At 34.2% G+C, this 27,746-nt stretch overlaps 1 protein-coding gene across 2 annotated transcripts; it reads left to right on the top strand.

Annotated features, from left to right (window-relative positions):
- The first annotated feature begins 7,470 nt into the window (after positions 1–7,470).
- LOC106059013 (putative ferric-chelate reductase 1) lies at positions 7,471–27,500 on the top strand. Of its 2 annotated transcripts, none has more exons than XM_056030163.1 (10): positions 7,471–7,676; positions 14,393–14,583; positions 15,352–15,473; positions 17,538–17,629; positions 18,527–18,609; positions 20,480–20,757; positions 22,096–22,200; positions 22,685–22,823; positions 23,479–23,598; positions 25,511–27,500. In XM_056030163.1, exons 2-10 carry the CDS (start codon positions 14,394–14,396, stop codon positions 25,594–25,596), a joined length of 1,215 nt encoding a protein of 404 aa, XP_055886138.1. In that variant the 5' UTR covers positions 7,471–7,676; position 14,393; the 3' UTR covers positions 25,597–27,500. The 2 variants fall into 2 exon arrangements, with proteins under 2 accessions (XP_055886138.1, XP_055886139.1); XM_056030164.1 differs by lacking the exon at positions 7,471–7,676 and adding an exon at positions 7,928–7,946.
- Positions 27,501–27,746: the final 246 nt, after the last annotated feature.

A 27,746-nucleotide genomic window follows, 5' to 3' on the forward strand; every position in this document is an offset into this window, starting at 1 on the left:
TATCTCGCTCATTTTCTTAATATCAATTATATGTTTGTAAAATGTTTGTTTGTAAAATGTTTTACATGTTTCGGATGTTCCTTCAGAGTTGAAGATAGTTTACTTCCTAGTCCAAACGACGGGGGATGGGAGCGGGCAGGGTTTGAACCCTCGATCGTCGATAAATCCGAACGACAATCCAGCGCGCAGATCGCACGACCACGCAGCCATGTAATTGTATTCTTAGTATATTTTTGAGGTTTTATTTTTATACCAATTATAATCTCATTATCTAATTTGTAAATCTACTTTCACAACGTCATTGCTGTTGACAAATAGTAAGAGTTAATTCTAACCGTGCGGGTTTCCACAATAGGCCTATATGTATATATATAAATTGTATACAATTAAAATACCTTCTTTGCTCAAAGTCAGTTTATCAATTCGGATAGTTTGAATAGTAAACAACTCACCCCTCACTACTGTTTAATATTATTTATTACCTACTATTCTATGACGATCTATTACCTACTATTCTATGACGATCTATTACCTACTATTCTATGACGATCTATTACCTACTATTCTATGACGATCTATTACCTACTATTCTATGACGATCTATTACCTACTATTCTATGACGATCTATAACGTACTATTCTATGACGATCTATTACCTACTATTTTATGACGATCTATAACGAACTATTCTATGACGATCTATTACCTACTATTCTATGACGATCTATTACCTACTATTCTATGACGATCTATTACCTACTATTCTATGACGATCTATAACGAACTATTCTATGACGATCTATTACCTACTATTCTATGACGATGTATTACCTACTATTCTATGACGATCTTTAACGTACTATTATATGACGATCTATAACGAACTATTCTATGACGATCTATTTATTACCTACTATTCTATGACGATCTATTACCTACTATTCTATGACGATGTATTACCTACTATTCTATGACGATCTATTACCTACTATTCTATGACGATCTATAACGAACTATTCTATGACGATCTATTACCTACTATTCTATGACGATGTATTACCTACTATTCTATGACGATCTATAACGTACTATTATATGACGATCTATAACGAACTATTCTATGACGATCTATTACCTACTATTCTATGACGATCTATTACCTACTATTCTATGACGATGTATTACCTACTATTCTATGACGACGTAAACTAAAGATTTGAAAACATTCTTTACTTGGATATCCAAACTGGGCATTGAATCATTTTGCGCGTGAATAAACTCAGATCTCAATCACAGATTCTTTTTCTTTCTCTATGAACTCATATTTATGTTGGAAGGTTTCTACAAGTGGTCCAATATCAGCGATGAACTGCGCACTGGTTTCTAGATCTGACAGCTCTCCATAAAGTTTAAGTTTCTGTTCTCTAAAAAAAAAAGAGGGGGGGGGGGGAGAGGGGGGAGTTTGAGGCCAGTGTCTTGTTCGGGTCTCTCGATAGAGCATGAAGCTTTGAAGGACATGATCGGCATTCTCTGGTGATGTCCCACAATGGAAAATTTCAGTAGGGGTCCGTGTCAGGTTATTACTATATAAAGGGGGTCCCCGGGTCAAAAACGTTTGAGAACCTCTGATCTAGTACACTGCTTCGCGTCTTGTAAGGCTTGTTATAGAGTGGGACATGTTTTAACCTTACATGATCATTAGTCTTTGGTTGGACTTTTAATCTCAAAGTAACTGCGCATTATTATAGAACAATCTTTGTGGATTTTGAAACATAATTTGGAGGCTGATGAATCTTTACGAAGTTCCAATAAAGTTCAAAAATATCATGAAACAGTTATACAATGGACCATCATGCCAATTAATTCACAATGGTTAGTTGACCAACACTATTCAAGTAAATACAGGAGTAAGACAGGGATTTACGCTTGCGCGCTTGATATTTTTACTGGGGATTGATTGGGTCATGGGAGACGCGGTGGCTGAGCGGTAATGCGCTTTGCTTCCAAAGCGGGGTGCCGGGTTTGAATCCTGGTGAAGACTGGGATTATTAATTTCGGAATCTTTGGGGCCCTTGAGTCCACCCAGATCTAATGGGTACCTAACATTAGTTAGGGGAAAAGTAAAGGCGGTTGGTCGTTGTGCTGGCCATATGATACCCTCATTAACCGTGGGCCACAAGGTCTGAAAAGGGGGGAGGGATAAGTAAGTCATCCACTGGATTGACCCGTTGTTAAACATCAGAACACTTCACCCAATGAGTTCGTGATAGAGAAGCGTCGCCACATACGTCACTTCACAAATGTAAATATTGCTCAAACGAGATTGAAAACCCACTGAGACCCAGTCTGTACTAGATCTAAATATAGGTCTATTCACTTTGTAGCGAATGTCTTCGAATTAATTAAATAGTTAATGTTAATGACTATTATGGGCGTAGCCGGGGGTCACCCCCCCCCCGAAATGAAATCCCCCCCCCCCACGGGGGGTGGTGGAGGATGGACTTTAGTGACTGATTTTTTGCTTTGCTTTTTTGTTTATTTTAGGTGAGATTTTAATACTAAACCATCACATGCCGCAGCGCAGCCAAGGTAGTTTTGATTTTAAAACCCCTAACAGGGTGTTTTGAGTTTCAAACCCCCTACCGGGGTTTTTGCAGTTAAATCCCCCTCTTTAAAAAAAAAACAACAAAAAAAAAAATGCAAACGACAATTCCAAGAGCACAGTTAAGGAAGATTTTGATTTTAAAACCCTCTCCAAAATTTACGATAAACCCCCTCTTCAATAAGAAAAAAAAAAAAAAAAGCAAATTATGCACTCAAAATATTATGAGCGTAGCTAAACGGGTTTTGACTCAGTTTTAAGTTTAAACTCCCCTCCAGTGGAGTTTGAAGCTAAAAAATACATTTTCAATAAAAAAAAGCAATTTACACACTCTAAAATCTATGAGCGTAGCCTAAGGAGTTTTGAGTTTAAACCCCCAGCCAGCGGGATTTGAAGCTAGAAAATACATTTTCAATGTAAAAAAAAAAGAAAAAAAGCAAATTACGCACTCAAAATGCTATGAGCGTTGCCAAAAAAGGTTTTGAGTTTAAATCCCCCTTCAGAAGGGTTTGATGCTAAAAAAATAACTCTTCAATATAAAAAAAGCACATAAATTATTTGAACGTAGCCAATCCAATGGGGGGTTTGGCGTTAAAACTCCTCTCCTCCAGATGGTTTTGAGTTTAAAATCCCCCTACAGAGCGTTTTGAGGTGGAAAACCTCTATCTTCAATATTATTCTAAAGCAAACTACAGTTACCAAATTCTATGATCGCAGCTAAATGGCGTTTTGAATTTAAAAAACAACAAAGTAAGTCCTGAGATTTTTTAGTTTAAAACCCCCAACAGATGATTTTGACGATAAAACTTCCCTTTTCGATATAAAATCTAAAGCAAACTACAGTCACCTAATGCCAAGAGCGTATTCAAGAGAGGTTACACATTTCTACCTGTGGCGGGGCTCCATTAATAAAGTGCAATGAATAGTCATCTGCCGAAATTGAAAAACACTAAATGTGGCTCAACAAAGATGGCTAAGACAGATTTTAGGAGTCAGCTATAGAGATCGGGTCTAAATCAAGGAAATCCTATGCCGAACTGGGAGTCGACCCCTTAGTAAGATTGTGACAGAGCGTCGCATGAGGTTTGCGGGACATGTTCTTCGACAAAATGAATTACGCATAATAAGAGTTGCGATGACATCCTAGTACAACTTGGCGCCACACATTCATGGAGGTCCTCAGAGCAGGTGGGAAGAGGCTTCAGACATTACCAGTGAGTCAGTGACAGACTTTTGTGGAAACAGCTTGACGGCAAATGCGCCGAACGGTGCGGGAGGGTCTAAGTCAGTAAGAATAGCACACTAGGTTTTTGAAATAAGACTTTTCAATAGCAGGAAAATGCACTGTAGATACCTCAGAATATGCATTTTGTTGGCTTCAATACCAGAAATAGTGCTTGGCGGCGTGCTCCTAACGCTCCCCCAGACCCCCTTGCTAGCAATGGCTGGGAGTCAACAATTTTTCCACTAACTACAGGAAGAACCTATTGAAGGGCACAATAAACGTGATCCGAAAGAATGAAGGGTCAGAATGTAATAAAGATTATGTACACACACACACATACATACATACAAATATATACACACCTCACTGTGGACGCGCTCATCTGGGCTCCAACTTCTAATGGGGCCTCGAATGAAAATATTGGTATATAGTCGTCCCCCGGGAATATGAGGAACACTGCCGTGTATGTTTAATTTTATGTGATTGAAACTGAGTTTCTTCATTTTGTTGGATAAATTTATAGGCTACTCTGAATGCGTGTATGTCAGATGATTGTAGATACAATGCATATCTCTCCAAAATACAATAGTGATGATTATTATGAACGTTGAATGTTCTACTGTCAATGGCTTTTGTATTTCGAGCTTTTTTTTTTTCGGATTATGCTGAAACCTACAATAAAAAGCAAGTTAACATATTCCCGTCCAGACCATGTCACATTGTTAAGCAGTCAAGGTTATCTAGAAATTGTATACATATATATATACATATATATCATGAGCATGTACACTGTTCATTGTAATATACCTGCTGCAGCTCATCAATTATAATCGTCACAAATACAGAAGCATAAGTGAGTAGTCATAAAGAGATCAGTTTTTAATGTTGATCACAAAGAAGTTGAAAGAACCAAGATGTCAGATGTCTGAATGCACTTACTATATTGGTCCTAGTGCATGATTCATAGTTGTACTGGAGGGATACAACAACGGTGTGAAAAGGAAAGGAAATAATGGAATGGACTACATAAAAAATGGATTTGAATCAAAGGACACTTTTGGTACAGTGTCCAGCCCAGTCTTAATGGAATTAAGAAGTAAGGGGGCGGCATTTTTAATGTCGCACCCAGGCGGCCACAATCCTCGCGGCGGCCCTGTTTCAGCCTTGCTACCAAATGGAATTCATCTCAGGTCTATTTATCGAAATAACAAAATTTAAAAAAAAACGATGTTAATCTGGTCTCTAGGGTCGGCGCGGTTCATAGTGTCACTTCCAATCACCCAACCGCCAAAGATTTGTAAATAAAAATATTCCACCTTCACCTATCTCTTAACTCTTACTCTGTTTAACCGTTAGGACACAATATATGCTCTGTCCACTGTCTTTCTCCAATCCCCTCGGGCTTTTGCGTTGGACAGAATCTCTTGAAATTTCTTTCCATGAAATATCCGTCCATTTTTACAAAGCTTGTATTAGCTCACTCAGTCTGTCCGGAAAAATGTTTGTACACGTGATTTCTCCCACACCCAACCTCGGATCAAGCTGAAAATTTGCATAGTTATTTCTTTTACTTGACAACACAAGAATCAATAAAAAAAAAATTAACCAGTTAGTTAATTAGCTATTGGTAGAGCCTAATTATTATTATTTTTTTGTTTGGTATCTCGAACAAAGCAGAGTAATTGTACTTGACTGAAGTAGTGGCATAAGCTGAATAAACTTTATAGGACGTCGTCAGAGACTTAGTGAGCACAAACACAATACTTAGCTATACAATCTTCTATGTTCAGAAGAACTTCACTAGCACAGTGATTACAATGTCGGCTTGAGGAGACTTGAGCAATCAGGTCGTTTCCCTCCCCACTCTTTTTTTTTGTTTATAAATGCTACTTTATCGTTATTCTATCTTATCTTATATAATACAGACGTTACTTCAAAAAAGAAGATGATTAAAATTACGTCCTACGCGTCATGCATTTAGTCATGCATATTAATCAATGACTTAAATTCTGCCAAGTCACTGGTTTTCCTGGCTAGCTCAGGCAACCCATTCCATGCTCTAATAGCACTAGGGAAGAAGGAGTATTTCTACAAATTTGTCCTAGCATATGGGACGAGGAATGTGCCTTTATCTTTGTGTCTTTCAGAGTATTTTATTCAATTTTGTTTTTGTATTTGAAGATTATGGTTCAGTGTTTTATGTATAATTGCTACTTTACTTTTGAGTCTTCTATCCTGAAGGCTTTCTAAATTTAGTGATTTTACTAAAGGTGTTACTCTAGTCAAATGTGAATATTCGTTTGTTATGAATCTCACTGCTCTATTTTGTGTCTGTTCCAGTTTCTTAATGTTTTCTTGAGTTGAGGGGTCCCAAACGGAGGATGCATATTCTATTATTGGCCTAACCAAGGCTATTCTAGATCTATTACAAATTTAATAACATGGCTGATCCAAACTAATATAATCTTTGTTATTTTTTTTTTAAAGTATTTTAAATTTAAAAAATATAGTTTCTTGTTTCCATGTTGTCTCAGCATCGCTTTCTCTGTTTGCCTCTTCTCTCTTTAGATCGTTCATTTTGTTGAACCTTAAGCAGTGAGCTTTCGAGGACGTAATTATCTTGTTTGAAGTAACGTCTGTAATATATAAGATAATATTTATTGTTGTTAGCCACCTTCAGTCGTAGAATGACTATGGTTTATCTCATAGGGTACTCTTTCATGTGACTGTGGAGCACTATCTTCGAGTGGTATTCGTTTTGGTGGTTGAGGTTGTTACTCTTTTGGATGATAAATGTTCTGACCATTGGGTCACTAGCGTCACCAAAAGTAAGGTTGCGGTGATTATCTGCTATGCTTGTCAAGTTCAGTTCTATAATTGAGAATGGGAATTAGATTTTATCACAGAATCGGTATTTTAGTTTTTAAAGTTGTCTGTACACAAATTATTCTAAGGACACTTGTGACATGGCTTGATATGATTTAAAAGTAACACAGATGCGGCGCGCGCGTTTTTTTTTTCTTGTGAATTAGACAACCTAGTTACTCAGTAGTTACACGGGTGTGTTGATCGATGCGCTTCAATGACTCGAACGCAGATGTCCGTTATAGTATTTCACCAGCACACCAGTGCATGCCGGGCGTCGCTAAGGTTCAGGGTCAAGGTTCTCAAACATTTGAAACATAGAATTGAACGATTTTAGAAAAGCCAAAACATCTTCAGTTCAAGGACATGTAACGTCTAGCTAGAAAGGTTCGTAACAAGATATACACAAATACTTGATTAGTTCAGTGGGATGTTAACTGTTGTCAGGCAAAGCAGAATTTAAAGTACGTAATATTTTCTACTTTAGTAAAACGTAAGGGAAGTAACACTGTAAATATTTGAACATACTAGACATCACTTAACCTAGTCAAATTAAAACCGTCTGAGATTGTAGGCCTACATTTTAAGGTCGTAAATTAAAATTACATATTTTTTTTTTCGGCTTTTTTGTTTTCATTAGTCCCTTTATAGATATCTCTTCCACACTTCACTCTATTTTAGATTTGCTTGATGTGTTTGGGGAACACATAACTTGAGATCCACGGAACTCAAACTTTCCCAGGTCGATCACACACACACACACACACACACATACGAGTATGTTTATCCTCTGCTACTAACTGCTGTGTGTGTCTGTGTGCGCGCCTGTGTGTAAACTTAGACCCAGTGAAAGAGACGCTGATGTGGACAAGGGACGCAATATTTTGACTCAATGTTTTGATCGTAGCATTTGAGACAGAAAGTCGTGCAAGGTGGATTTGACCTGTTTAATTCTTCCACAACCCTGATGAAGCATACCCTAGGTAAGTTTGCCATATTCTATTATAAATCAGACTATAAAATGTATTTCATACTTAATTCAAAGGTGTTGATAGAGCAGAGATCTAGCATCTAGGCCTACATTTGACATACATACTAGTATATAGAACGCTAATCCCTGACTGGCGTGACATTGTTGAAACAGATCGATTTAAAAACAAATATGCAACTCAAACTTTCTCGTATTGAGAAGTATTTTTGTTTAAATTCAGTTCATTGGAGTCTAGTTGAGGTTAACATTCTAAATCTGCAATGTAGGTCTAGAAACTAGACTAGATATCTGTATTTACTATTAGGCCTATATATAGCGTTATTATTATTTAGAATAAAAATAAATTTAATTAAATCACTTCTATCTCGCAGTTTTAGGCCCTATAGAGTATAGAGAATCACTAGTGACTAGTAGTCGTAGATGAGTACCGTGTTTCTTTTAGACAGACGTAGATCTAATCTAGAATATATCTAGATTACATTCTAGATTCTAGATAATACTTCTAAATTTTTTGTCTACTTCAAGTTTTGAAACCTAAACGTCGATCTATATAGCCATAATCAGACACAGTTGAAATAATGTGTAATCCTCGCTTAATGCCAAGTTTTTAGAGTAACAAATACAAGCAAAATATAAAAATACTTTAAAAAAAAAAAAAAAAGCTTATATAGGGGAAGAACTCAATACTTACAACTATATTTCTCAATAGAAGGTATTTCCTTTTGTTTTTGACATCAAATAAAATAATTAATTACCAATAAATAATTGACTAATAGGTTAACTTTTTAACGGATTCATGTTTTGATAGGTATGACTTGATCCGAGAATGGGTGTGGGAGAAAATAACGTGTTCAAAATTTTCATCAGAGTAGTTGTTATAAGCTTTGTAAAAATGTCATATAAGATCGTTAAACTTCGTAAATGATTGCTAGCTGATTGACATTGTAGATTACATTGGACAAGCCTACACTCTGATACGTATCAAACTCCAGCAAGTGGACAATGATTTCCTCAATCGTCTTTTAAAGATTGTTTTAAATTGATGTTATAAGTTCAGAACTGGATATCAATTATTTTAATAGGCAGTATTCCTATTGTTATGATTGCCTTAATGTGACCTGCGTGTTCTTGTGTAGTTGTATTATTGGGCATTCGTTGCGCTAGGCTGGAATTTGTTAGGCCTAATTAACACCAAACAACACAAGATATATAGAGTCTCGTATTATAACCGACAGAAGATCAGCATCTATGTTCAACTGATGTTAAATGCACAGTGTAAGCACTAAGCCCGTGCCTTCTGTCCATAGTTAAATGTTCTTCATTCTACTGCATGCTAATTTTATATATCTTGTTCTATGCAGAGATTTACTATTTGACCGTGAGTGTAATGAGTATTTAAAAAGAACTATCGTAGTCTATGACTGCAATCTACTTAAAATAAATAGTCTCCCCTTTCAGACCTTGTGGTCTATAGGGCAGATGATGTAGAGGCCATCTATTTTTGTGGCCAACGGTTAACGAGGGTGTCATGTGGCCAGCACAACGACCAACTGCCTTTACTTTTTCCGCAACTAATATCAGGTACACATTAGAGCTGAGTGGACTCAGAGGCGCCCAAAGATCCCGAAATTGAAACTGCCATTCTTCACCAGGATTCGAACCCCGACCCCGGTTCGAAAGCCAAGCGCTTTACCGCTCTAAATATATTGTTACGAATCTCACTATCCAGGCTCTCTGCAAACTGCACCATACACCACCAACTTAAAGAACTTGACAACTCAGGGCTCCAAAGTAACGTAACACTTTAATGGTTGAATAAATAACAGCCAATACTGTACAATTGGCAGCACGTAACACAAGACTGTACAAATATCTCTTCGATAACACCGTTCCGCCGTATCAACTCTTGCACTGGTCTCTCCGTCTCGTTCCGGGCTTGCACTGGGTTCAATAGTTCAGGACTGACTTCACACACTAGGCTCGTTGTGTCGGACTCGATCGCAGACCAAGATCAAGACGCCAGTCGTCTCAACTGTACTTGACAGTACTCCGCACTGAACCGTCGTAATGCTCCGTACAGAACCACACCGCTGAACTGTGCTGTAGTCGACCGGACTGTAGTGAACCGGGCTCTGAACCCCTGCCGTGAACCCGATTTCTGAACCGTCTTGACTGCGACACCTCCGCTCTTATATAGGGTCCCTACTGGCTTTCTCGAAGCGGACAGAACGCCGCTCGACGTTTCTAGGTGGTCAGATGACTACAACTCTCGTGACGCTCCTGAGCTCTGTTCACGACGTCGATCCTTCCCGGACCGCCGTCGATCCTTCCCGAACCACCGTGTTGACACTCGTCTCGGCTGACCGTCGTAACTCGTCACGGTTGACCGCTCGTCTAGCGCTGGCCTGGGGCGATTTGCGTCGGCTGACTACACTCACACCACTACCCCCATCTGTGCCACCACCAGGTTTATAACAATATTAAATACACTTTAAGTCATGTGTTGGATTTAATTTATTGACACGTTAACTATGTGCTAGTGCTAATAATGAAACAGGAAGCGGACTCTCAAACAATGAAACATGAAACAGACTCTCAAACAATGAAACATGAAACAGACTCTCAAACAATGAAACATGAAGCGGACTCTCAAATAATGAAACATGAAGTGGACTCTCAAACAAATAATGAAACATGAAGTGGACTCTCAAACAAATAATGAAACATGAAGCGGACTCTCAAATAATGAAACATGAAGTGGACTCTCAAACAAACAATGAAACATAAAGCGGGCTCTCAAACAAATAATATAAAATCTAGTTCGCTTTCAATCCTATTAACAGTCCAGCTAATGGGGTTGCAAGGGTTTGTGCAATGGAATTTCTACATAAGGCGGTGCGCAAAATGTCCATGTAGTAATGGGGTTGCAAGGGTTTGTGCACTGGAATTTCTACATAAGGCGGTGCGCAAAATGTCCATGTAGTAATGGGGTTGCAAGGGTTTGTGCACTGGGATGTCTACATAAGGCGGTGCGCAAAATGTCCACGTAGTTATAGTTTTAGTCAACTCTTAACTGGTGAAACGTTTGAGTCGAGTGAGGACATTTCCACTGAAGCAAGCACGTAAGCCTAATTCAATTTTAAGATAATTTGATTTTAAAAAATTATACCGGTTCAACCATAGTTTTCATTGTGTTTCCCATTAGGTAGTCATTTTTTTAGCAAAAGATATACATTTATATTTATTTTACTTTGCATATACCACATGCACCACACATATCTTTTACTCTCTGCATGCAACATATGCCATGCACCACACACATCTTTTACTCTCTGCATGCAACATATGCCCCCACATTTGTCACATATCTTTTACACTGTATCTCATCAAAATTCTGTTTCCTACATAGATCACGCTCAATAGCAAGAATGGCCAAATTGTTCAATCTATCTTCGTGAATTGTGGAAAAGTAACTTTTGATTAATTTGAGGCTGGAGAAGCTTCTTTCACTAAATGGCACAGTTACGGGAAATTGTTTAAAATATTCTGAGTCCAACAAAGTAGTTTGTGGAAGCTGTGGACAGATAAGCTAAAATTTCTATTGGAGGTTTTGGCAGTATTTTGCAGAATATGTTTTAAAGATGATAATTTTGTATATTTTTAAAGAGATGTTTACGACTTTTCAGGAGGTTTTAATAATTTCATATTTTCAGGAGCTTCTGTGAAATAGTATCTAGTATTCTTTAAAAAAAACAGCCAGAAAATGAACAATCTTGAGTAGCCCGGTTTGTTATTTCACGAGACACTACAGTTAGTACAATCAATTAGTTGGAGAAAGTGAACAAGTGAGGCCTGATAGGTCATGTTGTGGGTTTCGTCCCTAACAATGGTTGTTTAAAAGTTAAGTCCTGCATCCTGTGGGATGTGTGGCTGAAATACAAAAAATACTTGGCTACGCCTTCATCTCCTATCAAGGGGGCTCGAGTTCTAATCCCGACTCTAGCAAAGTTTTTTTTTTTTTTTTGCTAAGCGACTCCAGGCAGCTAAAAAGAGATTAGACCACATCTCACTGAGCACGCTATTAGCGTGAACGTTGCGCTTTAGAAAAGCAATTAATTTGTTCAGAAGAATCTGATTTACACCATTTAATTTTTTTACTGTTCTCTATTCGCATGCATATTTAAACGTGTCAGTATCAAATTAAACAAATATCCATCGAAAGAAAGGCTAGACATACAATTAGAAATACATATTATTTAGAAATATATATTATAGGCTAAAAAGAAAAGAGAAAAACAGTGTCAAACAAACAGAAAAGCGATGTAAAAGAAATTTAAGATTAATGGTATAGAAGCATACAAGATGTGGTAGAAGTCACAGAGAAACAGTGCCAATTAATTGAGAGAAACAGAAAGATAGAATTCAGAAAGAAACGGTGAACTAATTCAGAAAGAAACAGTGTGAAAGGGAGAGTAATGACGAAGAGCAGAAAGAAGAGATCAAGAGAGAACATTTTTTGACATAAAGAGAAGGAAATAGAGGAGAATGGAAAGAATGAAGTAGGGCAGGGTCAAGGTTGCTGGTTGACCTGTTACAAGAGGGGGGGGGGGGGATAAGATATGTAAATAGTTAAAATGTTTCAGGCCATATGTAGGAGTCACCTGTTGGTAAATACTGAAGATTGATGTTTGCGGGAAAGTTCAAGAAGTGAGCTTTGTAACGAATTCGTGCGGTACCAGCAAAAACTTTTCACCATTTAACTTCTTTAGACCGCTGATTTGATTGAAAATCACATTCATCCTATCTCCGACGTACTCATCTATGTTCAACGATATAGTGCAGACTAAATGATGCCCAACAAAGTTTATTATTAGTTTCTTTTTCTTTGTAAAATAAAAAAAAAAGTTGTCCGATTACCTTTGGTCTCTTTTCTAGAAGCGCAAAGCTAGGCAGTGGCATGACTAGAAATTCACCATCCTATCCGAATGTTGCCCCTTTGTTTTTAAATAAGATTTTGATACCAATAGCAAGCCAGGAAATAAGGTCTAGTTAATTTTTTTTATGTCCCCTCAAAATTAAGATAATTACATAACAGCCAAAACCTCCCGCAGGACGACGTAATTGAGGTTTGAACCCGAGACCACCGAAACGACAGCCCACAGTAGGCTACATACCACACGGCGATTGATTCATCGTCAGGCATGGACTTTATATTTGTTTCGAGCGAAATAGTCCTAACTTCACACATAGAAACAAGCAGTTGTGTCTGGTTTAGACCGGCTTGCTAGTCGTTAAAACAGGCGTATGAATTGGTTGGATGTGGGGAAACTGGCTAGGAAGAATGGTACGGACTTTAACTACTCTAAACGAATCGTTGTTTCTGTGTGCTTGCGTGCATGCCCAAAGATTTTGTTTGATTGAAAATGAATGGAACAGTGCGTACATTTGTATGTGAAGCTTGTGTGTGAATCTGTTCAGGAGAAATAGTGCCAGAAAATAATTATAACCCAGCTGAAAAGAGATCAAATGTCCACGGGGATCCAAGCAAGTGATCTAGTTATGTTGATATCTCTCCTAATCTTCCTGTTTTAGTTTCATCAGTTTTTTTCTAGAAATTTCATTCCATAACTCTTTATAATAATAATAATAATAATCTTTTTTGCTCGTAAGGAAATGTGTCTTACAATTTGTGCACTACACCAAACAATAAAACATTATAACTATAAGAAACCAAAATGTACATTCACACCAGACTCACTCATAACTTACATGTGACAAAGTATTTATCAGATGTTTCTATTAAATGATTTGATTGCCAGGGGAACACAAGTTTTTGTGCCTGTCTTTGCTATCGGTGTCTTGTGTCTCCAAAAGGGTGATTTTTTTTTTCTAGAGTCTTTTTAGCTTTTTATAGATGTTTGTCTCCAACAAAAGCTAATATGGGGTTTGTTTTTTCTCAATGACTATACCATCAGCATTTATGATTCTGTGAAGTTTATTTTTAATGCTCAGATTGCCATACCAGGCAGTGACATTAAAACTTAAGTCTCTTGAATGTATCCAGACATTTAAAAATGTAAACAAAAAAGCAGATTTAGGCCTATATATGTAAATCTGCTATGAAAATATAATATAAATCTAAATTTACATTTCATTGAAATAAATAAATAAAAAAAAAATAGTTCTGTTTTCTCTTAATTTTTTTTTTTTACCATTCTGATACAATTCTACCATATTCTTTATGGGTTTAAAAGCCTGGAAACTGGGTGGACAGGTCGTAATTCAAAAACGTCTCTAATGATTTTCTTAGAAATTTGACAGTTAATATATATATATATATATATATATATATATATCATGGGCGTAGCCAGGATTTTTTTTCGGGGGGGGGGGGTTTGGGGCAGTGGCCCAAACGTCCTTTGTTTTACTTGGTCCGGCAGGGTCACATATATGCATGTTTTTCGTATTTTCTATAGTTTTAAGAAACAAGGTTATCTTGATCTTTTAACTTGTTTTATTTCATCTTTTTTTTTTTTTATTCCAAAGGGCTTGAGAAACTTTTTCTTTCCATTCATATTGTCCTTAACTTGTAATATAGAAAACTGATTCTAGTCATTCTAGTCAATTAATGTAAAATGTGTCAATTTTTAGCTGTTTCTAAATCAGAACAAATGTCATTTCTTTTTTTTTTTTTTTTTTTTTTTTTAGAATGTTGCTCATCACCTTTTACTTGTTCCTGATGTGTATGTCAATTGTGATTTGTTATCCTGATGGGTTAAATGTGGACTCAGTATGTAATACAATGGTGCCAAACCATGGTGTATCAGCTCAGTCTTCACAAAGTCCTTATAAAATACAGCTAGCATCATCTTCTTATACACCTGGAGTACCTGTGTCTGGTGAGACTTTTTGAAAATATTGTTTTCATTAAGGCTGGCATTTTTTTAGTTTTAGTTTAATATTAGAAGCAATTAAATCTTTAAGTTACCATATCCCTAGAAGAGAAATAAAATCAACCAATTCATCACTACAATATTTGCATTGTTTTATTATAAACTTTTTTGTCTTGATCTATAGGTTAGATACAAATTGGCAGTCTTCTTCTTTTAGACTTACTGGGATTGAAACTGAAGTAGCTCGACAGACTGGGCCATATTTAAAATTTGTTTTTCTACTACATAATACATTTATTTTCTATTTTAATTTTTTTTTACTGTAAAACATACAAAGTCATGATGACTGTTTTTTTCAAAATATGTTTTAGAAAAAAAAAGCATAGCATCAGCTAATTGTGGTATCATGCTATATTTTATAGTATTCCAAGCTGATTTAGCCGTTAGATTATATTACTTCATGTTAAATGACCTATAATAGACCTATTAAGTCAAATTTGTATCTACAAATAAGGCTGCCAGCTATTTCATTTTTTTTTCTCTTTGAGAATATAAGATTCAGCTGAAAATAATTATATAATGATTTGATCATTCGTTTATTTATATGTATGTATAGGTTATTTATTTTTTTATCTGAAATATGGTTAAACTACCTTTATTTCTAATTCATATAACAATAGTGCTATATGATATTTTTAAGCTTTTAAAATTTCTGCTAAAACAATATAGATAAAGTTATTTTGTTGCAATAATGCTCTCTTTGTGATCCCCTAGTGACAATCTATTCAACATCAGCACAATTTAAGGGTTTCATGATTCAAGCCAGAAAAGCAGATGGCACTCAAAGTGATGGTTACTTTACTGTTATTACAGGAACTATTCATGCTTGTTCAAATGTAAGTCAGTGATAGATTAACATCTTAGTTAGGTGCATAAATGGGGTGACTTTTTCTGATGTCATTAAGCCAGTGCTCCATAAATGTTTCCAGCCACCAGCACAAGGAACTAGATCTAGGCCTACTAATGGGAAGTAGACTGTTTGTAAGGTAGCAATGTTCACAGCATGTCCACCTTAGTTTGAGATTTCTTTTCCACAAGAAATTGTTTTTCCTTTTATTAAGCATTCTTTTATCAGAAAATCTTCTTTTCTGAAGAACTCCATTGTTATTATGTATTCTTTTCATATCATCTCTCTCTATATATATATTTCTCTTCATCGCTCAAGAGTTTGGACGAGACGAAGAAGTAAAGGATAGATCACTCTTATTTCTGCTGATAGTCACACCATGAAAAAACAAGAGGGGGGGGGGGGGGAGAACAAGTATTCACCAGCCCCTACAGATGGTTGCCTGGTCTTGTGGTTTACGCACTGGTCTGTCGTTTGGATTTATCAAACCCTGCCCGCTCCCATCCCCCTTCGTCCTGGGGGAGGTTTGGACTAGGAAGTAAACTATCTTCAACTCTGAATGAACATCCGAAACATGTAAAACATTTTACAAACACTAAATAGCAGTGCCTGATCATTGTGACCAAAAAATCATGGAAAGTGAACAAGTAATCTACTATGTATATTCACCCATCACTAAATAGCAGGGCCGTACTTAACCATTGTGGGGCCCTATGCGAAACGGATTTCGCGGGGCCAAGTTTGGGTAGGGAAGCGGATAATAAGTGAAATTTAAGAGTTTGTATTAGAAAATAAATTCATCTATGCATTTTATTCATTCTTTACTATGTACAGAATTACTTTACGAGCCTTCCGTGTAGCAAAGTCATACAGTATATCATAATAATTTTGTTTCCTACATAGATCACGCTCAATAGCAAGAATTACCAAACGTTTCAATCTGTCTTTGAGAATTGTTGACCTCAAGTAATTCTTCATTAGTTTGAGGCGCAAGAAGCTTCTTTCACCAGATAACACAATTAGGCCTAATGCATAATGCTGTTTTTATTTATCGCGCGTAGGATTGTCATTTTCCATATTGAATGACACCCCAAAATGACAATTTTCGTCTATATATTTTAGTATATTTTAAGGACGTATATTTTGCAATTTTGGGAGATTTCCAGGAGTTCCTGGTAAATGGACAGGGGGGCACGGGAAATTTGTTTTAAGTTATAAAATGGTTTAATTTAATAATTTATACACCTTGAATATAAGCACAGGTCCTATGTGCGAGGCCCACTGCAGTCGCATATGTTGCAGTGGCATAAGGCCAACCACTGCAAAATAGTGGCATATGGTATGCCGCCGGTTGACTAGTTGTTTATAACTGCCATTTTTTCCTGCATTATCAACCTAGCTTTCCATGACTATAGGGCTAGTAGGGTTTTATTTTCATTTCATTTTTTGGTGCAAGTTTTTAGCCTTTCAATGATTACATCTAAGTTCTTAGCACTGATTCGTAAAGGCAGGCTGTGGCTAATCAGAAACTCAGTCTAATTTTTTGGGGTTGCCTCCCACCATCACAGAGTAAGTTATGCCAAACAAGTTAAAATTTAACCTAACATCTGACTTCTGATTATTAGTGCTGCTTTTCATCAAAGTATCCTGTTCTTGGCATTAAAGTGCTTTTGTTGTCTTTACTGGTGTGATCCAAGGAGAACCTTCACATTTGGTATCAAATCAGTTGCAGGGACTATCAGTGGAAAGGCATATCATTGTTAATAGTTCAAAGGCCAAGGATTCCACAAATGAGTTTCATCTGTCTGCTGAAGGCCTAATTCCACCATTTCTAGATGAATAGCCTTAATAATAGCTAGCTGCTTTAACTTTTGGGGATGCTAAGCAGAGTACATACAGTCTTTTTTAGTCATTAATATCCAAAAAAATTGATTAGAATATTTCCTATAAAAAATAGATTTTATTATAATCTTTGCATACCAATACATGTTTTTATATAACTATAATTAAGAAAATGTTAACTACTTAAAATAAGTTTTCCTTCTCCTTCTAGAAAGCTTTAGTTCAGAGCAACAGTAATGCAAAGACATCATTGACATTCAATTGGAACCCACCTTCAACAGCTGTTGGAGACATAACATTCAAGTAAATTTTTTAAAATAAAATTAATTGTAAAAATCTGGTGTATTTTTTTTATAAGAGAACTAGATTTACCCACTGGTTATAAATCCCCCAATTGAACAGAATTGACCTGTTAAAAGGTTTCAAGATAAGTACTTGTAAGATTGGATCATGATTCCATTTCTCATGTTTTGCCAAAAGGTAAAGTAAAATTTTAATTTCCATGGTTAAAATGTGAATCTATCAAGATCATTTCACAAAGGGCACCTAAGAGGTAAGACGAACCTGTGTACAAAAGTAAATGCAAATCAGTTGGTGGTATCAGAGACTTTGGGTTGAATGAGTGATATTTTGCATATATATTATATATATACATATATATATATATATAAATGATATAGAAGCTTTCCCTAAATCAGCGTTTCCTAGAACTTTTCCATTACGGAACACTTCCCACATTAGGAATATTTACTGGAACACTGCTGAATCTATCTATCTATCTATATCTAAATATATATATCTAAATATATGTGTGTGTGTATATATTTATATATTCTTTTAAGTGGATTCTCTCACACATAGCATATTTATGCTGCCAATGTAGCTTAATAGCTGCAACTTATATTTTAAAGCATTTAACTCAAGCAAATTAAGAGTCCACTTAAAAAGTTAAAATAACTGTATTGGTTAAAGATTATTATAAAAAAAATAAGTTACTTTCAGTTATTTCTCTGCTTTTTACATTTTAACTATACAATATGCAAAAATAAGTGCATCTTTAATGGCGTTGCTGGTTTGAAATCTTTATGCTTTGATTAATTTCATCTTCATTTTCTCATGTCTCCTTATTATCCTAAAGGAAATTAGGCTTTGAAGATAATATGAGCAGTGTAAAAAAATATTTTTTTTATAATTTTTTAGAGCGACCTTCGTTCAGAGCAAGACAGTGTTTTGGACTAATACTGAAATTGTTGTACTTAAACCAGTTGCTGTCATCACTACAAGTATAAACTTATGAATCCTAAAACTGCTAGTTACTTTATAAATCTATACAAATAGTGGTGAATGAATGCAATGCAAGTATAGATCTATCTTGAAAAGTCAGATTATTGTCATATATTGATACACATCAATGTCTTGTAGCTTTAAATTCTCTAGCTAAATATGCCTAAGTTAAATCCAAATCATTGGATTATTGGACTACATCAGAATCAGGACACAATTGTTTTGGTCCTAATTACTGGCATGTCCTATTAACTACTAGATTTTTGTAGAATAGGAAATTTTGTTTGTACTATGGGTCTTGTTCCAAATAACTGTAGGTCCAATCAACAGGATTTTAATATATATACACTAGACATCCATATATATATATATATATATATATGGTGGGTGGGACAGGACGGGAGATAGGATAGGACAGAAGATAGGATAGGATAGATATGCTGTGTACTGTATTTTAGGAAATTAGAGACTAAAAAATGAAAGTTATGGTAGCCTGTATTTGAAATTTTGAAGTTAGGATAATATAAAAATATTATCAGAAATTTTTATGATTAAGAAAGGAATGTTAGTAGAAGGTACTATGCCCATTCTAATAATTAGTTTTAAGTAATTACTACCTGATAAAAAAACCTCAAAACATTAAGACACACCAGGAGCTTTGAAGAAACAAGGTATACACCTTGGCTTCAACTCTTTGTGTCTTTATGCTGACATTTGTAAAACATAAATAAACATTGAAGAAACAGATACTGGAATATTCAAATCCTAAACGTTAATTCTGAAGTAAATTAAACACTAATTGAGAAGCTAATGACCAGATAAATAAAAAAAAATCTCCTAAATTGATCTTAACCAAATCACCTTTACACATTGCAAGAATTAAAGCCAAAAAATAAATGATAGCCATGTGGTGTTTTGAAATTGGAAAAAGAACAGCATTGAAAAAAAATGATGCCAAAATGCTACAGAATGAGAGGGATGTAGACCTACAAAGAAACATGAAGAGAAAAACATTTTTTTTCCCAGTACTCAGCTACTCAAGATAATATATAAAATCATTTTAACTTGTCAATGTCTAGTGCAGCGATGCCCAAAGTACGGCCCATGGGCCACATCTGGCCCGCGACGTGGTTCTATCCGGCCCGTTGAAACGCCAGAACAAAGTGTAGAAAATCGCCTACCCACCTTTTTTTTCCATAATTAAAAAAAAAAAGGTTGAAAAATGCGTCTTTACCTACTTTAGGGCCCTAACTATTAACCTTTAACACTTGTGTGTTTCTGAAATGGACTCGTGAATGTAGAATCTACTAGGAAAAGTGAATGGATCTTTACTTTTTTGTGGAACATAATAATTAGCTGATCATAAACCAATATATTTAATTTGTAAAGCATTATAAAACAAATCTGACGTCATTCGAATAAAAAGATTGTTAAACTACGTCTAGAGATTGGAAGATTAATGTGAATATTTACCAAAAAGAGACAAGAAAATGACTCGTTCGTAAAGCTAGCTACACTGTTTCTCATGTTTTAGTAGAGAAATGAAACCATTTTCTGACACATGAAAAAAAAAGATAATACTATCCCATTAATGAATGTAAGTACTAGATCCATGGGTTTCTAATCAAATAGTTTCAGGTCATTTTCATTTCATTTTTGTAGGCTACCTTTCCGTTTATGTGGCCCGCGACACCAGTGTCGGAAATTAAAATGGCCCCCGCAGGTCGATTTATGTTGGGCATCACTGGTCTAGTGTGTATTTGAGCAATTTGTTTAACATAATTTTAATCAAAGTTAAAATGACACATATATATATATATTTATTTATATTTATGTTCTGAGATGTACAGCACATTTACCCTTCCACAGTCTCAACAGCATCAACTATCTCATCATCCACAACAATATCAACCACCACAAAATCAAGTGGAACTCATAACACAACACAAGGACCATTAGGGCCCATAACATTAGATGCAGAATGTGGGAAAACAAGAGGATGCTTCTCATTGTGTGCCCATGGTGGCTGTAAATTTTTTGTCTCCTGGTATGAAGAAAATTTAAGGGCTCATTATATTTTGAAATCAGTAGTTTCTTATTCCAGTGGGTCATTTATGGCACTTGGATTGTCCAGTGATAAAAGAATGGTAAGTTTTCCTGTGTTAAACAGAATGTTTTATTTTATTGGCTTTAAGACTAAGACTGCTTTATTGATCCTTATGGAAATTTGTTGTGATTACAAGAACTCTTTTCACATATAAAGACAACACAACAGAAACATACACATAAATACAACAGACACAACATAAAGAGTTCATTCAGCGACTACACACAGGCATCTTGGTGCTTTTCATGTTACCTGTATATATTCTATATATCATGTTGAATTGAAGAAATTATATTTTATCAGTAGCTTTGCTTGGGTCAGTATCACTTAGTGTGATTAGCTCATGAACTCACTCCCCATTGATCTCCGACAGACAACATGCTACACCACTTTTAAGAACAACATTAAAACCTATCTGTTTAAAACATTTTTAGATTAACTGTCATTTTAGCTGTCATGTCTGTGTTTGTATTGTTATTACAGTGCCTTGAGCCTACATTTTGTTTGTTAACAGCACTTTATAAATAAAATTATTATTATGATGGCACCTACAGAATGATCAGTATCATCCATTACATATTTTTAAAAAAAGTAAAACCACAGAGAGATGGAAATAGTCCATTTGATTTGCCTCTGCACTCTACATTTTCAAAACCACCAGCAAAGAGCTTCAATAACTGTTACAGTTATTGCTCATTGCCAGGTCTGATGTCTCTAACTGTGATGTGGAAACCCCAGACTGCCCACAGGTTGTGGCGTTGCTGGTCAGTGTACAGGCCTTCAATAATGATTGTTCTCAGTTTAATCCTTAACCCCACTGTGTCCTCTACTGATGTCATTGTAAATTTTATATATAACTTTATATATAACAATCTTCAGCACTATGCTAATGTAAATGACACTTAATTTCCATCAATCAGCCATATTGATTTCAAGCCTTTTTTTCTACACTCAAAAGAGATGAGAAACTCTGTGCTCCTAATCAAAGTAAAATTAAATTAAAAAAAACAGCTAAAAATGATACATCAAAATTTGTGGAAAAAAAAATAAATTGTATAACAGGATAGCATTTTAAAAATAGGTATATTGAAAAATATTAATTAAATGTCTGACATATATACTGACATATTCTAGATAAAAAGTAATATTATGAAATAAAATAACATAATTAACTTGAAAAAGTAGATTATATTATTTTATGTTTCCTATTGTGATGTGTTTTGCTAAAAAAATTAATTTGTCGTAATTTATATTATTTTTAAAATAGGTTTTTTTTTTGTGTGTTAATTTGTTAAAATGTAGTTTAATTAAACTATTTTATTTTTGGTGAGGTTATGCTAATTTAAAAAAACAACAATCTATTTTTATATCTTTACAGGGAGAAGATGCCATCATAGGATGTTACCATGGATCAAGCGGATCAAATATAAAATTTTCTGCCACGTCGACAGACAGAGTGATGCCAAATATCTTTGTTGATACTGTTAGTACATAATGTATAAGTACATAATGTATGATAATTACTTAAAAGACATTGTACATGCATGCAAAAAAGTTTTCTAGAAAAAAAAAGTAAAATGTCATATATTTTATTCATTGATAATATGAATAGACTGAAAGTTAGTTATATTTTTAGTAACCTTGATTAGTATCTGCTTTTTTTTTGCTGCCTTCCAGAATGTTTAATGTGATTTTAGAAAATTTTAAAATGAAAACCATTTTTGGTCAATGTTACTGGATAAGAACAATATTTTTTATTTCATAATCTACTGTTGTCCTATTTTAAATATTCTTAGAAGTTCAATATATATTACACTATAAATGAACTTGTCTGTGGTTTTTAAATTGTAGAGTAAATTTTGCTGAAGCTCTGCTTGAGTCTTAAATCTAATTATCCAGAATTAAAGCTCAGTAGATTAAAAGCATTCTTAGGAATTACTTGTAACCAAATAATGTTTTTTTGCTAGGATCTAGTTATGACATCCAGTAGTTATACTGGTGGTGTACTCACCTGCTTTCTGAACAGGCCAGTTTCAGCAACCCTGAAGCTTTATGATGTCAGCAAACAGTGGACCTTGTTCTTTGCAACAGGATCTGCATCTTATAGTAAGTTCTGTTGACTGCAACTTAAATTAAGTTTTATTGATTCTATCATGGTCAGTGAGCGTATTACATTTAAAATGCTTTTTTTTAGGGCAAATAGAAATGCAGTGTGTCTTTCAGGGACTAGGAAAGTAAACATATTGGGATTGAGCAATGAGCTACAGTGTTGTTTCTTCAGCCATGATAAATGAACCAAGTCACATTGTTAGTTTAAAGTTTAGTCAGACTGAGCTATATATACATTAGTGGTTGTAAGTTTTTGTCAAGAATACTCAATTTTACTAAACAATACAATATTGAATTTAAGATTATGGCAAGTTATCTTGATCAGAATGAACAATATTTTTTTGTTCAAACATTTATTTATTGAGGGTTTTTTTTCCATTAAAAAATGTTCAGTATTTTTAGAAATGTTACATCTTTTATAACATTTTATAGTATGTTGCCCTACTTCTTTTGTTATAAAAATAGTATTAGAGTTTATATATTTTTCAAGATTAAAATGCTAGATGTAGGTTACATAAAAGTCAAATTTTTTAATGCTCTAATTTTACAACAATAAACAAAACTACCTCATTAGATATATTTTTTTTTTAAATTTTAAAATGTTTTTCAAAAGAGTAAACAGTAAAAAATATTTAATTTTCTCTTTTTTTAGCTAGCAATGTACTACAGTTAAAGTATCATGGCACTTCACGTTACATGTCTGAATCCAGTTATAGTATCACATCAACTGCTAATGTTCAGGCAATGACTGCAGAGGAAGAAAAATCTTTGAGTATGTTGGTTAATTTTTACATTCAAAAGTTATTATTGTATAGAATCTTTCTGCATTAAACAGTAAGTTTAAGACTGCTTTACATAATGCTTTTCATACATAAATAATTATTGAAAAATTAGATTTTCATATTTATTAAATCTGAATATTTATTAAAGAGAATTATTCACTATATTCAGTATATTTCCACTGGGAAAGAAACAAACATGAAAAACATAAAAAATACTTTAAAAAAAAAAAAGCTTATACAAAGTGTAATTGTATCTATTACTTTGGATCAGTCATGTCATTCAATTTGTAATAGATCTAGACCAACAACAATAAATCTGTGCGATTAGAAATATTTTTCCATTTTAATTTTTAGCGCTATTTCATGCGTTTAGTTTTCTCAATAGGCTATGATCCTATCACTTATCTGGATCAGTTGGGATAATTGGAAGTGGGGTCAGAAGAAAGGGATATCTGGGTGAATTTTACCGTAATCTGTTTATAAAAGCAATTACAAAAAGGGGGGGATGACCTGAATTCAAACCAATAGCTCATGCTCTGAAAGATGATTTCATTATTGTACTTTATACACAACTTACTCTGTTCTAAATTTTTGCCGTTTCATTAGCAGTTAAGGGTCGGGTTACAAGCCCATGCCTAATCCTCCTTCTTACTAATTTTGAAATTAGTATTCATTACAAAACATACAAATAAAATAATAAAAAAAAACATACAAAACAGAAAATCTTCATTTTAAAATCACTTTTATAAAATATAAAAAAAAATGTATTAAAGGAGACTGGAAATATACTTAACCAGCATTAAACTAAAGGTATTTAACTTGTGGGTGGATTGAGGTCGTGACAGGAAAGACTTTCCACCCTGAGTGCCTGGTAGGAAACAATGATGTTTGACATAGTGCCTCATTGTCCTTGAAAGAGCACGTGACTGAGTTAAAAAACTATGAAGTAACTGTAATCTGTCAACTCTAAAGACATAAACAGTACATGAACGTAGTGAATTGAGCAGCCTGATGGTTGCTACCCCCCTCCAGGCAGCCAGATAAAGTATTTGAGTTATGAGCAAATAAATATGCCTGGTTGTGTGGGATGCACTTCAAGCTATCATCTGATAGTCCTAGGTTTGAACCCCGCCCACTGTCTTCCCTCACTGCTCTGCAGAAGGTATTAGCTAAGATGTAATAATTTTCATTTTGTAAAGGAACAACTAAAAATAAAAAATAAAACAATCACTAAATTTATAGAAACTCCAGAATCAAATTTTAAAAAGGCCAATGGACAAAATCAGTCTATTTAGCTCTGTAGGTAATAACTAGTTAATCAAGAAAAAAACTTTTTTTCAAGTGCCATTTATTTATATTAGAAAGTCTGGTTATAGGCCTGACCATGTCTTGAATGTAATTGGTTTTTCAAAATAAAAAAAAAAAAGATTAGAATCCACAGTCATCTTCATTCATAGTACATGAGATTGTGCTTATCCTCAAACTTAAAAGAGGAGCCTAATAAAATATCAGCTAGTGACAGGAGCAAGAAGATTAATGTTAAAAAGATATGTTTGATGTTATTATCTTTTTTAAAATCCTTTAATTATAAAATGTTATGATAATTGCAGAATAAATTTACATATAAAAAAAAACTTGTTTAGTGACTACCTCTGATGAGGTGCCCCATATAACATTTGTACCTTCTTTTTTTTTTCAATGGTACGTAATATACTTTTGGGTTAAAAAAAAAAAAGAGGAGATTATTTCTGACTTTCCAATTTTCAACACTTTTTCAAATGTGTCTGCTTTGTTTATTTAATTAGACATTTGAGTTATGAAAAAATGATATTTTAATTTTTTTTAGAGTAAAAATTTTTTTTTATGCCAAATTCATTTATATAATTAATATTTTCTTTACAGGTCATGGAAGGCAAAACAAATATTCAATATTGACCAATTTTATTATTGTAATTTTAGTTGTGAAATATTTCACTTTCAATAATTAGAACCACACCACAGGGGATACATTTCACTGTCACTTATTAGAACCAGCATCTCCATCTTCACTGAATTTGTACAAAAAGTGTGGTATGAGCTTTATCATGACTGAATCTTTAAGAAAAATGAAATTGTGCAAGTTATTTTAATTTAAAAAACTATGTAGGTAGGAGACTAAGCATTGATGTATCTAGATTTTATTAAATTATCTAAAATCAAACAACAATGTAAATTTAAATTTAGCAAACCAACATTTTGCATCTTTTTTATTAATTATAGTACTCACTAGAAATTTACAGTCATCTATACCGTAGTCTGTTTAACTGTTGGGGCATCACACATGATCTGTCGATCGCTTTTCCTATTCTTTTGCCTTGAATAGAGTCTCTTTCAATGATAGACCTCTCTATTCTTTAATCTTGTCATCCCATCACTTCTCCTTTTTTCCATGGTACTTTTCCCTGAGGACCTTGTATGGCAAAAAAAAAATTTAGTTTGGATTTTTTGACAGTAGACGGCAAGTCATCATAGGGTCAGATTGCCCTTGTGATCTTGTTTCTAATCTTCTCTTAGGAGTAGCTAGTATCCTTCTTATAGGATGCTCCTCTCTTCTTCTGCAGTTAGCGTCCAATAGTCACATCTCATACAAAATTTTGCCATGACCATGGAATGCATCAGTCTGATTTTAGTGCCTAGAGCTAAGTCTTTGTCTTAACAAATTGTTTTTAGCTTTGCAAGTGATGCTGTGTACTGTGCAATTCTGATTAGTAGTTCAGGTTTGGTTCCCATGTCTGAAATGATAGCTACAAGGTATTTAAGACTTCTGACACTTGCCGGCTTACTGATGTCCATTTGGAAGCCTTGTTGGCTAATGGTGCATTTTGTTGGTGTTGATTTGCATGCCATATGCTGTGGAACTTTTGAGCATGCACATTAGCAAGTCATCTAGCTCTTCCTTGTCCCTGCCATCAAACAATTTACACATTTAACATGGACACAAAAATCTGTAGAAAATGTACATAAAAAATATATCTATGATTGTTATATTATATAATGCTGATGCTATGGAACTACTTTTTTTTTTTTAATGAACTGCAATATTTTTTTTTCTTTCAATAGAAAGAGACTCTTTATGAAAGTGTATCATATCATTTGACTTGAAAGAAAAGATGGCTTATCATGGCTATTGAAATTTGTTTCAAGTTATTGCTAATGTTCTGATATTGAAAAAAAAAGTTCATTCCTCATTAGTCAATATCATAGCATAGCATAAAATGTTCTTTTTAGATTCACATGTTACTTTGTGATGATGGTTCTATTTAAATTTTTAAAATGTTTTTTTTTGTCTTTGCCTTTTGAGAGTTTTAACATTGTAATTTTTTTCCTTAAATTAAATTTCTATTCCAAATAAAAATGAATTATTCATTAGGATGCAGCTTAAATCCATTAGGTAATCCTAAGATGGGTAAATTTTGTGTATATTTATCTCTGAACTGAATGATTGTAATGATTGTAACTAAGCTATAGTTTTAAATGTTTTGAAATTTAAGAACAATGATTAGAACCTTATGATATTATTGTACACTATTGGCTTATGTTCCAGATAATTTTGTGTATTATAATTAAAATTGTCATGAATATGTCTACTTATTCATTTATTTATTTGAACTAAAGCTGGATAGTTGCATTGCATAGAATCATTTGAAATTTATATTTTGTATATTTAGCCTTATTTACTTTATTTTATGTATTTGAAATGCATGTAAATACACATTTTTGTTCGATTAAAAATGTTATGTTTTTTTTTAAATAAAAAGGCTAATTTTTAAAAAATGATATATAGTATTTATGCTACTTTAAAGATTTACCTTGATCATATAATTATTCTGTATTAAAATATTATACATTATCACTTTTAATTTTAGCTTTAATGAACTTGTGCTGCTACAATGTCTTATTAATTTAAAACCTTAAACATAAAAGGTGATTGACTTGTGATGACTCTCTGAAAACTTAGCATAAAGCAGAAAAAAACTGAGAAAATTTAATATTAAACCTAGAGCTGGATCGAATACATTTATTGGAAATTCACAGAACTTAGGGTTGTGATAGGGAAATTTTTGCAACCGTTAGCTCAACGTATGTGAATTCTCTTGTT

The sequence above is a fragment of the Biomphalaria glabrata genome, chromosome 5, assembly GCF_947242115.1.
Source record: "Biomphalaria glabrata chromosome 5, xgBioGlab47.1, whole genome shotgun sequence".
NCBI lineage: Eukaryota > Metazoa > Mollusca > Gastropoda > Planorbidae > Biomphalaria > Biomphalaria glabrata.